This window comes from Buteo buteo, chromosome 5 (genome assembly GCF_964188355.1).
Source record: "Buteo buteo chromosome 5, bButBut1.hap1.1, whole genome shotgun sequence".
Classification (NCBI taxonomy): domain Eukaryota; kingdom Metazoa; phylum Chordata; class Aves; order Accipitriformes; family Accipitridae; genus Buteo; species Buteo buteo.
This window is the reverse complement of record NC_134175.1, coordinates 36,574,969-36,588,965: the sequence shown is the minus strand read 5'-3', so window position 1 is coordinate 36,588,965 and position 13,997 is coordinate 36,574,969. Positions and strand designations below refer to the sequence as shown.

The following is a 13,997-nucleotide window of genomic DNA, read 5'->3' as shown; positions in this document are numbered from 1 at the left end:
TCAAAGCTGCAACCCAGTCAAGGATTACAGAAACAGACACCCTGTTTCAGACCAAACAAGCAGTCCTTCCAGAAGTGGGAAAAAGCCTCCCATCTTATTTAATCTTTCAGCAAGCCAATGAACATGCAAAGGAGCCACTCTGACCTCACAACAGATGCTGACACGAGCTTTACACTGCAAAGTTTTCTAAACAACTATTTCCTGAGTGACTTCCACTGATGTCAGAATTAATCCACCAAATAAATATAGACAAGCAAAAAAGGGAACACCATGCTTACTTCTGAAATATCAGACAAATACCCTTGATAATGGTACACAGGTTTAACAGCTAATACTGCATATGTAGCCCAGCTTCTCCTGTCATGCACCCGTAATGTCAGCAGACAATGCCTTCTTTGCATGCAGGAAACATGCTCTGTCTATTCACTGACAATAAAACTAAATAGTGGTAACTAGCTTTTGACAATTATTTTTTAATCCTCTCTGACCAGGAGATGTTACTGATAAGATTCACTGACAACACTATTAAAAATGTAACTTGTGGTTTAAGGGTAAGGTAATTGGTAAAGAATTGTAAGAAAATAAAAACTGCTCAAAGAAACTCCAATTATTTAACCTTTTCCACTCTACACAGTACTCCTCCCACTGAGGCAAGCAGGCAACTTTCACAACACTGCAGTGTGGAGTCTGAGTGTGCCAGCGGCTGGCAGCACAGCCTAGGTTACAGTTACGTTTCACCTAATGGGAGTAAGATCTCGCCACAACTTCTCAGTTCTGGTGGTGCAGGATCTAGAAGCCTATGGCACTGCAATTAAACTACCACGCTGGCAGAAGTCCTCTCTCTCTGTAAGTAAGAATTTCAGGCTCATTGCTTTAAATGCACTGGAACATTTCTGGTATAAAATTACTGTTTCCTTTTCACCATTATACACATCTTAGAGAAACTCAGAGGGTGTCTGCAGCTGTTTTGTTTTGGGTTTTTTTGAAATTAAAATAACACAATAGGACAGTCTCTTAAGGATAGAAATTTTCTATCTTTTCACTTTTGAACATAAAAGACCTTTCTAGACTCTGCACTTGCTTTGTAAAACTACTTCCAACACTAAACTGATGGTAAAGAAGGGTGTATTTCTCAGTTGGCTTTTGCAATCATAGATCACACCTCAGCATTTCTTTTCAGCTCTTCTGCTTCAGCTTCTGAATACTCCATGTCAAGAATATCCTCATTCCCAGAGTCTTCATCAGAACCAACACTGTCCAGGAGAGAGCTGTTGAACTCTAGATAGCATGGAAACAATGATATGGTGTGAGAAGCCATGGCACACACAGGAGTTCACAACAGGTTGAGGTGTATCTACCCACATAAACAAGCACAATAAAATGCTAATGTTTCAAGCTTCCTTTCCAAGGAAAGCAGGAGATACTGGAATTTCCAAATAAAAACTCTCTCCCTTCCCCAACTTGTCAGAGCAATAGTTAAGAAAAGTATCTTGGACTACAGAATTAATTTTAGCATCATCTCTCTCATACTTCTACAAAAGGGCACTATGGCAATGACAGCTGGGTGATAAAAGAGCCTTTAAACCCCCCATTCGCTCCAGAGCACCAGTGGTCTGCAGCCAGAACTGACGTTAAAAGAAGTACAGCCAGTCTGGTCAGTGAACTCTAAGTTTCTGCAACAAGAAGCTATGAATTACAGTTTTAACTGTAAGTTGCATTAACAAAGTGCATTTTTCAATTAAAACTGGCATCAAAATGCTACTGCTGGCAGCAGGCATCTTTTCATTGTTTTCAACGGTAAGAAGGCTGCTCACTGCAGGAACTTCCAGTTTGCTTGGCTGAGCAAAATGCAGGCAGCTTTCTGTAAAGAGCCGGAAGGCACCACTGCTCCCTGTACACGCTGTTCCAAACTTCCTGGGATTCGGCAGCTACCCGACTAATTTAAGATTTTGTACAGTACTCATTAGGAGAAGTAGCTATGCTTTCACCAGCTAAATTAAAACTATGGAGTCCTGGGTGGATGAAAAGTTGAGATTAACAGGACACTGCTCAGGATTTTTTTTTTTTTTTCTTTTTTTTAAAGAGACTATCATGCCAGTTATGATGGAGATGTTTTGCCAAAGTGATTCTCACATTGCTTGCCCTGTTAAATCATCAGACGCTGGATTAGCATAATCTTCTCGGGAAGTTTATAGATGAATCCCTTTAACTGAGAATATTTTACTGCTGGTTTCCACACTTATTCGGGCTGTTGTAAGCTAGACTACAGCCAAGAAACACAGCCACGTAGATAGGTCTCTGCATGAAGCACTTGCCACAGGTATTGCTAAATGCCACTTCAACGGTCTCTGGATGACTAGCGGTTCTTTGATTGCAGCACCATTGGGAACCTTCCTAAGACAAATACTACCAGCTATATATTCAAGATTATTAGCATCTCCTTGAATAAATGCTGGCTGAAGCCTTACAAATGAGACAGTAGCAAGTTGAGAAGCACAAGGCAATGCTCATGTTTAAGTCAAGCAACTGCAAATCAGGAGGAGGAAAGCTTGCTAGCCTTGAATTCTTCCTGGACACAAGAATCAAGGAAGACCTGAGAGGGACTGGGCAGTCAGTCTGCCAGAGCTCATCAGGGGACAGACCTCAGGCTGAAGGATGCTTAAGCAGCATTCAACTTACGTCCCTTCAGAAGCAGACATAGGTTTATCCAGTAATAACCTAGGGCCTTTAAAGGTGCCTGAGCAACTACAAGTACCTTAACACAGTATTTCATTACCCCTCCCTCTCCCTCTTTGGAGCAGGAATTTTCTCTTGGTTATGCTTTGCTCTGCCAGATTGAATGAAATCACTCACATGCCAGCCTCACACAAATGTTAAACAGTGCCTGAGGCTCACCACACTGTCTGGATTTGGAGAAGACAGATAGTGTATTTTGGGTTTCTTTTTTCACTGCCAACAGCTATACCTTGCAGTGAGGTCTGTCTCCCTCCTGTCCTGTATCAAACAGATACAGCACTTACTCATTCTCCTGGGCAAGGCCAGTGCATTCATTAATCAGCACTAAAATATCAATGCAAGTAAGAAATAATCCTTATGCTCTGACTAGGGCAATTAGCATGCTGGCTTCTGCTGGGAATGCAAAATTTCAAAGTCCATTTTGCTCTCTCTAGATTAATATTATACATTAAATATATATTATATATATTTAATATAATATATTACATATATCTGTCTATATATCTATATCTAATTAAAAACTCAAGAGACTGAAATAAGTAATTTTTCATATTAAGTTTTTCCTGGCATTTGCCTTCACAACCAAGAGCAAGAAAAGCTGACCTGAGCAAAGCCAAACACAGCAAAGCACACACCAAAAGAACACGAAATGCCAGCTGTCTTACAGACACTCAGGAGCTGCACTCATACATACAGATCTATTTTCTCTCAAAAACAACATCCTGGAAGAAGTTAAATAAGTTTCACCTTGTAGACTTAATTCCGTGGCTCGTTTAAGGTCATCATCCTCTTTTTGTTCTCGTGCCTCCTAATGGGAAGAGAACAAAACTTAGCTCATTGAGACACTTTACTGTTTAAAATTCTTGTGGTGCTCTTTTTCCATTGAAACTGTGCTGCTCTGGTTTCTACAACAAACCTGACATTGTAAATTAAAGGTTCTGTGTGAAGGAATGTTTGCAACCAGCAAGAGTCCAATGTTCCCGTGAAACAGAACCTGGGACAAACCTTCATTAAGACTCGTCAAAGCTCCTGAAGTTTGGTATGCAGCAGAGCAAGTCTCTAGTAACACCGAACGCTTTCTCTGGATCATTAATTTGAAAAGCATCTGAATGAATTTGCAACCTTCGCTAAGGAAAGCTGTCACTTACACACAAAGCTCCTGACACTTCAACAAAATTTAGACTACTTCTGCTCAAAGCCAGCTGAGGACAGAGTCGTTAAATCCTGACAGATTTTATTATTTTTAAGCCATTTGAAAGTAGAGCCAGTGGTTCTATGTAACAGGTGTAACTCACAAAGGCAGGATGCAAAAAAAAGACACCACTAAAGAACCAGGTACTAAAAATATTGCAATGAGCAAGTAGCAAAGAAACCTCAAGTCAACAAACCCTTCTAATATTTGAATAATATCATGTCCCTGTTCCTCCCACCACTCTTGAAAGCCCAGAGCTACAGCAAGCCAGTCAATAATATTTAATGAGCTGGCTTCTTAATTCAGGGTTTGAATGCTTTCAGTGCACCTGAACGCAGAACCCTAACTATGTATTTCAAATCAAGATAAGCACAGCTACCACATTTCCATGCTTGAATCATTAGAATAGCAGATTTTCACTTCAGAACTGTAGCAGAACAATGCTCAAAGAGCAGTTTTACATTATTAGCATGAGGCCTTTTATCTCACTATTTCTAAAGCATTTGGGAATCTTTGTTAAACTACTCAACATCGCTGAATCAAAGCTACATCTGGCATGGAACATACCAACCAGCATCTCATAATGAGTAATGGGAGAGAAAAATCCAAGAGCCATGGAAACATCAGATCTCATAAGGAAAACCATGACAGCTTTAGTATTAATAGAGAGCAGACAAGGGCACCTATTTAAAGAAAGACCTGGCTAAGTACTTGCTTCACTCTCGGCAGCTTGGTTAAACTTGTGGAAATCAGTTTACAGGTCTTGAAATTCACGTGGAATACAGATGGTTAGCACATAACCCGAGATCCTAATTCTTTCCAAGTCTAATTTAAAGGACTTGTTTTCGACTAAATTATTTGGGATCCTTTTTCCAATTTACTAACAGGGAAGGATCACATAAATGCTCAGTTCCTATATTCTTCACTAAGCATCCCCTACTTGCTAGTACCAGAAACAAGGCACTGGGATAGACAGATCTTTAACCTGACCTGGCATGGCCGTTCTTAGTGTTTGCTTTGAAACCTGCCTCTTTCACTTTGAGTCTTGACATGGCATGCTTCAAGCAGCAACTGCCAGGGAAGCTAAAGGTGGGCTTGGATCTCGGTGACAGATAGTAAGAGTTTAGTTCAGTTTATCATCTTTTTCATATAATGTTACAAGCCAGTGTATAAATGTGCAGGGAAAGCTTTGAGAAATCTGCAGGTCTGTGATGTGATATATGGTTTCCAAAGCACTTACAAAACATGCCCAGATGTATCCAGAGCTGCCACTCTACTGACACTGGAGCTAAAAGAAACCCAAATCTTTTTTCATCTGATTCTCTCAAAAAAGCAGCAGAATCCCTTTGCAATTACTGCCTGAACACAAGCTTTTCCTTTAGCCATCAGGTTTCCAGTGCTGGGGAAGATAACCCAAGGAAGCAAACTTTATTTCTTACTTGCTCTTGAAGGCTTTGAGCCAGTGCCTGCTGAAGTTCTTGTTCTTCCCTCTCTCTCTCCATATCGTACTGCTGCAGCCAGTCAACCTCCCCCTGGGAGCCTTCCGGAGTTTTGTTTTCCTTATTCTCATCAAAATCTTTAGTTATCTCAGTGAAATTGGCAGGACCTAAGGAATCAGAAAGTACAGTTATGCTTTCCTGGGTCTTCTGTTACCAGCTAAATCCTCTTTAAATCCTTGCAGCACACTGACATCTACTGACAGGGAGAGCTCACCAGCCATAAAAACCCCACACGAGTAAAATGGAAAAAGCTCCAAAACAGTCTTATGCTTATTTTAACAGGTGTAGGATGAACCATGTGATTAATCCCTGAACCTGTTCTCTTAGCCTTTTATGTTCAGTCAGAAACAGCAACTTTAGTTAAAGTAAGATGTCACACCCCACTAGGTTTCTGCAGTCATGAATCTGACACTTGAATTTGTCTAGAAGGAACCATGGATTATAAAAATTTGCATTGCATATTGTACCTTGGAGTACTACAGATGAAACCACAATTAAAGCCAAATCATATGTAAGACAGAAGGAAGCATAAATCTCAAGCACTGTTTAAATCTGTCAACTTTTTGCATCAGGTAAGAGCCTCAATCCTGTGAACACTATCTACAGCTTTACAAGTGCAAGAAGATTATAACTTTTCAGTTCACCTTTAAAGTGAACGCTATGGCAGAAGTATTTTATAAAACTTCTGGAATGAACATTCATTCAACCACTGCATACACCTCCTGCAGTTGCAGGACACTTTGATTCTCCCATTTGCTTGCAGCTGAGAAAGAAATCAGAACCTGCTCCAACAGCTATCATGCAACAACACGTGAAACTTCATAGTTTTGCCCTGTGCAGACTTCAACATCTGCTCATTAGTTATTAGCAAGGATTATACAAGGCACTCTCAGTATCTGTGACCTCTTAAACACAAGACCACCAGAACCAAATCTATAATCCATCAGTCTAATCCTCTTAAGATGAAAAACAAAACAGAATTTATTACATGACCTTTGAAAACTTCCAATGTAAGAAGAAATACTCACTTGACTCATACAACTGTTATTTGAGATTCATGTAGCAGAAAAGACATCTTCTGTCATATCTAAATTAGCCTTTTCTGAAAGCACCACAAATTATTCAGTGTTTACAAAAAAAATTACTAGCGGTAACAAGAAATGGACCAAGTTAAATCAGTCATATTTAGAATCATCTTGTCTGATATAGCAAAGCATCGTTGCAATTAAGTTTCCTTTATATAGAACATGGGATTGTGAACTCATGGCATGTTACGTTCAGCTGCTGTAACTGGTAACTTAACATACACACATACCTCATCTGAATGCCAATGCTCTGAGAAATACTTGCGGGTTTTGGTCATACACAGTCAAATACAGAAAGCTGAATGCAATGTTGAGTGTTAACTGCATTCTTAATGAAAAAATATAGAAACCTTTATTAAACACATACTTTTTGTTTAAGTGTCACAAGAGAGCCTTCAAATAATTACATTATACTTTCCAAATAAAACCTGGAGAGAGAGATATTTACATGGCCACACACTCACAACTCTCTTTCACACAACCATAAACAACGTTAATGTATATAATGTAGGGCACAAACAAGGCTGACTACAGACTTAGTTTTCTTATCCACTGCCTTCCAACATGAAAGCTCTCAAGAGCTGTCCATTGAAACAAGTGTGATTTTTGATAATAGAGTGAGGTTTTTTGTTGTTAATATTTAACTTCCTGGCTCTCAGAGGACAAGGCAGGCATATTGTTGGCCTGTTTTTCCAGGCTAGTGGAATTAAAAATCTGACTGAAAGCATATAGCACACAACAAACGATAAACACTTTCCTTCAGCCAACTAAAGGAAGACACTCAATTTCCCCACACTGAGATCAAACAGGCTCCTTGTTGTACGTAACTGTGTTTCTGGGTCAGAGGCCATAATTCACATGCTGAGTCTCTGATGCTCAAGGGTCTACTCTCACATTAAAAAGCATTAGAAAAAAATTACAGAGATCGTGTTAAATTTATTAGTAACTAGTGACAAAATAACTCCATTTAGGAAAGCATTCTAGTCTTATGCACCCCAGACATCACTCTTGCACACCAGCAACGTGAACACTGCTACCATGCTGCCCAGGCTGCCACAGCTACAGAAATGAAAATACTTTCTGATTACGGAAGATTAAGTTCCAGACACTGCCAAATCTTAGTAAATTGAATTGTCTGGTACAGGAACCAGTGGATGCATGTGTTAATCGTGAGAGAAAAAAAATGGAAATTAACTCTGAAGATGACTTTACCTTTATCAGAAAGGTGACAGACATACAAGAAAATACATTTTCATAGTTCAATGAATTAACACTTTATACACAGGGAAACTGTAAGAAAACTCTGAGGAAGTCAAGCAGTTTCAGCAGTGGACTTGCATCCAGATTCTGCCACCATACATTACTACCCTGCTACTATCAGTAACCTGCTTTAGCTTGCTATAGTCCAATTAAGATGGTAACTTTGCCTTACCTGAGTCTAATGCTGCTTTGGGTTTCTCCATCTCCACAGATTCCAGGTTTTCTGGCAATTCCTGAATTTCGTCGTCTCCAAAACCAGTGTCTGGGCTGCTTGTGGGCTTATCTTCATCATGGCTCAGAGACAGAGAAGCTTCCCTTTTGCTAATCTCTAAGACAGCTGCTAGCAGCTCATCTTCACTCATCCCATCAAAACCAGCATTTCCCAGCTCAGGTTTATCACCCTCCATTTTACTTCTTTTTGAACCCTACAGATGAATGGACTTATGATTAAGTGCTTGAATAAACAGGTATATAACACCAGCTTTACATTTCTGTGGAGATTTTTTTTTTAATTATTGTTTTATTAACCCAGGGAGTGGGAGCTTGGCTCTGTCAACATTAAACAGATAGTTATGTAAGACTCCATGGAGAGACAACCTTCATAGCTACATTCACTCCAAGGAATAATATTTAAATATAAACTACAACCAGTTTTTACAGGCCCTGTGGATTAACATACACAAAATAACTCTTCCCTTTTCCTTCCTTTCCTTCAACACGTGTTCCACCTTTAGATTCTGATGAATCCTCAAGCCTCTGGCAAGTCAGTGCTGAGGCACAAGTAGTGAAATTGCAAGTTTGTTAACAAAGGCTGAAGCAGCAACATGAGAGTAATTGAACTTGAACACAGGGATGGAAGAATAGGAACTGAAATCAGGCTGGTATGAAGAGCAATTAAAATTAGGTTTGGTGCTGCAGACTTGCCATATGAAATCTTGCGGGGGGCGGGGGGGAGGACTCTGCAAACCTAGTAAGAAAACAGTTAACCAGGGAAAGGAGGGAATTATTCTTTCCTAAGCAGAACAGAATGACTTTAAATTGGAAGAAAGGAAAACCACTTTACTCGTAAGCTGAATTTTTCCTTTTTTAGCTATTTTCCTAAAACAGATACTCATCAACTCCTACTCCATACTGACTTGCAACTAATATAGTAATTTCAATCATTTTAATATTAACTGTTAACCAGGAGGTTAACCTCCATGTACACATATTTACACAATTACACTGCTTAGATTTTTCCCCCCCTGTATTATGTTAAAAATGGGGAAAAATAGTTTCTATCAGAATGTACTTACTCAGGTCTTATTCCAAACTGCATTTGGATAGATTTCAAAACTTCATTAAAATGATGAAAAATACAATTTTACTGCTGCTTTTTACTTAAATACAGCAACCTTTTGATGAGCAAGGCTAGTTTTATACAGCAAACATTTTGTATTAAAACTGGCTTATCAAACAAGATTAGCAAATGAATTAGCCAACTAAATTGCTTGCTCTAGACATCATGCCCTCCAAGAATTAGAACTGACAAATTTAAACCTCTCTCCTCACATCTATTCATGCACTGAATAAGGAAAGCAGAGTACCTGCTTTTTAAGCTTTCTGATTTCTCTCTCTACACCTGTAGGCTACTAATGTCAAAACTGGTTTAGCTCTTCAGCAAACCCTAGTGCCAGGCACTTTGCCAACAACTACCACTAATTCAGTGGCTGGACTTTAAAGACTTGGCAGCATCTGTGCATTATCCGAATACAACTTTTCTGTTAGAAATTATTTGCATAGATTTTAAAGTAGCTTAGGCTCTAATACAGGCTGCTTTAAATAAGAATTTTTAAAAAGTACTTCAAATACTACTTCATCTGCAGAGGCAGAAATCACAGAAATTGCAGTTCTGCCCACTTTAGCTGGGTAACTGCTATTTGCCCTGCCAACCCAATGTCGTACACCCCCACTGTTCCAGCTGTTCTCCCACATGGCAGGACTGTTTTGCAAGCAGTCCCCCACAGGGGATATACAGGCCATACAAAGTGACTACCAAGCCCCTAATGCAATCACATCCACAGCTGCTACGAGAAGCATACCAAGGGAAACGGTGCAGCAGCAGTAATGCCACTTCCAAGGACCAGGACCAGGTCCTCTCAGGACAACACTGAGAAGGGCAGCGGATCTTGTTAATGATCACAGATGGCTGGTCAGGCTGGTGGTTGAGGAGTGGCCATCGTGCACAGCCACAAAGAATAAAGTCACTTAGGTGGAATCATCATCACCACTGTTTCTTTCCCACAACAGGCTGGAAAGCCTATAATTAATTTGCTATTCAAATTAATAGGCTTTATTCCCACAATTTCTGCACTCACAGGGCTTGTGTGATAGAGACTACCTACACTTCCTCACGAATAAAACTCAAGGAAGAATAATTTAGGACAGTCTGGAATACTTTTTCTACACATAAGAGGGACTTCAAAGACAAGCTAGTTTCCTTTCCCCACCCACAGCCAGCTATAGATGTGCCATGCAGGACAGTAGTTGCCTACCCTGTTCCCGAGACCTTCAGCAAAGGGTTTTCTGCTTTCTCTCAAAACAATCCATTCCATCCCTACACATCCTGAGCATCAGGAATTTTTCCCTAACATGTCACCTAAAAAAATCACTGTCTGCAATTTGGTCTATTACTTCTTGTTCTATCCACCACAGGCATGGAAAACAACTCAGGTGTTTCTATTCATTTCTTTCCCCTCCTTGAAGACACAAGCTCTGCTTACATTTCTCCTTAAACTAAAACTAAAACCCCCAAGTTCACTCGCCTGCTCTTTCCGCAAAAATCTTCCTTTCTAAACCTCTGACCATTCATGTTCCTCTCCTCTGGCCCCTCTCCAATTAATGTATAATTCTTTTCAGTCCGGAGCCCAAAGCTGGATCCAGAACTCCAGCTAGAGCTCAATGTTGAGGAAAAAAGGAGGGTTACTTCACACAACCTGCAGGCTATGCCTCTGTCTATACACTTCTGTTTTCAACCAGCCTGACCTCATGACCAGCTGTCACCTTTCACACCCTTTCTGAAGGCCCACTGCTTTCCCAGCTGTTCCCATCCTGCATTTACAGGCGATTAGTCCTGCTAAGATTAGCACCTTCAGCCTGTTCCTACCGAGCAACCCCTCCTATTTTTATGCAATTTCTCAGATTTGTCAAGATCATTCTTAACTGTAGTTCTGAGTTTCATCATACTGGCAGCCCTTTCCAGCTCTGGGTCTTCTGAGAATTTAATACTCATTATCTATTTTATCATTTATTAAATACTGAGTGGATCAGGTTCCTCCCTTGGTTTGATCTTCCCATCAGATCAGAAACTGTAGGTATCTTCCTCGTGTTACCTATTGCTGTTCAGCCAGCTTTACTCCTGTCCTTTAATGCCATAATCAAGACCACAAGTCCCTGCTTGATTAAAATAACCCCATGAACATTGTCAAAAACTTTAGAGAAGCAGAGATGCAGGACACTTGTCCTAAGCACTAGGCCTGCAACACTTAATAGAAGAAAGTAGTACTGCAATATAATCCTCTAAGCTTCTTGTTTTCCCTTCTGGGTCATCATTCCTTCCCACATAACTCATCTACTTGCTAATACACTGCCCCAATAGAGGCAAAAAATATCTTGGCAACATTAATACTAGTCACAATGAAGAGCTTGAAGGCAATTTGAAGTTAACTGTGCCTTTACACCAATGAACTTGATCTCTACACACTTCTATGTGTTCACCTCCAAAGACTATAGCTTCAGTTTCTAAAAGCATTTAAAAAGCCACACTCGAAAGGGGACACAGATTGGATGTGCAAGAAGTTCTCTCAATTGAATATTTTGCCTAGTTCAACTTGTACTGGATCTAATTTAATCAAGGTCTTTACTGCATAATTTTATTATTGACAGCCCATTATATTTCAGCTTGGGAACATTATTAGTGAAAGTTACCCAAAGGACTGACAAAACTGCTAAGCAGCTGGTATACATAACCTGAAAACTGAAGTGGAGTTGCAACGCAATTACCTCTGTTCCCAGTGGGAACCCAAGACAACTATACAGAGAGGTCAATTAGCAAAGCACTCCCTTCCAGCATTGCAGTGCTAATTAGGAGAAAAAACTTATCTTACATCAGTTTTACTCACAGTCTATGCTAAGAAAAGCACAGGCCAGACATGAGCACATATAGGATCTCCGTATATGAAAGTTTGCGTTTTTTTCCTTACCTTTTCCGGCTCTTCTTGCAGTTGTTGCTGATCTCTAGTCTGCACGTTACACAACCTTTGGCTATGGGCAACAGAGCGTTTCAATGGCTCATCATCACTGTCAGAATCTACATAGAGTGCTGCAGAGCTCTTTGACTTGAAAGTGTATTTTCTGTAAATTAAAAACATGGCTATAAAACTTCATAGCATTGTACAAATCTGTTTCAAAGTAACTGTTAAAGAAATGTCACACCCAACTTTCATATTGTGGGGCAGTAAAATCTGGGGAGCAAACTGCAACAATTGACAATGACAATTTTATTAACATAGCAGGCAGGGTTTTCAGAAAAGGTGTATTTTACTAGGTTAACTGACATACCTACTTCAAGCCTGCAATAGCAGCTTACAACGTTAAAAGTTACTCAGTGTCTGGCTCTTGCTTCTAAGGCCAAGGATTCTGCACTTTATTACCTAGCAACCTCAGACAGTACTCATTTGAGTCGAGTCCACAGTAACATGTAGAACTCGGCACAAACCATTTGACTTCTGAAGTTAACTAAGCTGGACACAGGACTTCCAACATCATTACTACCATATAAAAAGCACAAATCTGCACAAGTTTTCCTGTGTGCTCTTTCATCAAGATAAACTCTTGCTTCTCTAGAACAGAAGACAAGGGAGTCTGGGGAAGTTGTGATTTCTGCTCAGTTAAGAAATCTGGTCTTTAAGGATTCCACCATGCAAAACTATCCAGTGTGATATCACATTTTTCACTGTAACAAAAACTGGCCTTTCGAAACAGCCCATAAAAACAATGCTCTCTCATCTTTGCAAATAAACTTAAGGAACTAACCACCTGTTCCCAGAACACACATTGGGGCTCCATAGAACCAGAATAAAGAGCTAGACTACAGAATTAGAAACCATTTTGTTTCTTATATATGTGGCTTGCAACTACAAATGTAAGCTTAAGATATCTGGCATTGAGAAATCATCTGTACAAACTAAATGTAGTTCTCACTCTGATGCCCTGCCTTCTGTCTGAAACAAAATAATCTTTGCTTACTTACAAGTCTCCAAAGGCTCTCAAAAGAAATGCTAAGGTGATCACGTCAACTAGGCAAATTGTACCATTGATATTAATTTCAGCTAGCATATACAACCAATAAAACTCAGATATGAAAAAAAGACAGTAGCTGAAATAATTTACTACAATAGAAAAATAGAAAGAAAAGAAAACAAATAGAAAAAGTGGAAAGATTAAAGAGGAAGAATTAGAAAATTTTAAAATGCCTCAAAAATTATCCCATGAAACCCCAGGCCATGGGCATTTCAGAGCTATAACTCACCTACAAGGTGTGGAAGTGCTTATAGTACAGGAATTCACCATTTGGGAGGCTTTCAATGGACGGGAACTATTAAAAAAGCAAAGTATTTATTGCAGCAGTTACAGTCTTTAAAAAAATAAGTGTTTACTTGTCTGCTATGCATGCAAATCCGTGACCAAAGAAACAAGCAGAATACCATTATGTACTTGCTAATTGCTTAGATGTAGAGTAGTAACTCCATCACGCTATAAATATACAACAGTTGTTCAAAACCATATATAATCCTTTAAACTTGATTCACTTCTTAGTGATGCACCCTTAGGGGCAAGCTCACAAATTAAAGGCTTTAAGCTCCCATGTCAAGACAACTCATTCCTTTATTTTTTATTCTCACCAACACTTGAGTTCCTGCTCCCAAACCACAGTCTCCTGCTGCTGTCTGGATCAGCCGGTTTTCTGGCATGTCCCACGTCTCCGTTTCTCCTCCCTTACCTAGATTCTTCTAAACAAACTTCCTCCTCCACTTAATCCTTTCATGGGCTGCTCAAAGTCCATCACTATCACTACACATCTGTCCACCAGATGGCTGCCAATGCAGAAATCTTTTCTAACCTTCCCCCTCAAACCAGGACTGCTTCTCTCCAGCTTAAGTTACCCTTCCACTCTCTGGTCAATCA

At 39.8% G+C, this 13,997-nt stretch overlaps 1 protein-coding gene across 3 annotated transcripts in view; it reads right to left on the bottom strand.

Moving 5' to 3' along the window:
• Nucleotides 1-13,997, bottom strand: part of USP37 (ubiquitin specific peptidase 37) — a 39,349-nt gene that overhangs the window by 5,133 nt on the left and 20,219 nt on the right. For 2 of the 3 annotated variants that reach the window (XM_075028659.1, XM_075028660.1), the window contains exons 16-21: nt 13,342-13,407; nt 12,014-12,164; nt 7,945-8,197; nt 5,368-5,534; nt 3,484-3,544; nt 1,163-1,278 (exon numbers count right to left, since the gene is read on the bottom strand). In XM_075028659.1, coding sequence (XP_074884760.1) covers nt 1,163-1,278; nt 3,484-3,544; nt 5,368-5,534; nt 7,945-8,197; nt 12,014-12,164; nt 13,342-13,407 — 814 coding nt within the window. The remainder of the gene's footprint in view (nt 1-1,162; nt 1,279-3,483; nt 3,545-5,367; nt 5,535-7,944; nt 8,198-12,013; nt 12,165-13,341; nt 13,408-13,997) is intronic. The other variant, XM_075028661.1, reaches the window with a different exon arrangement.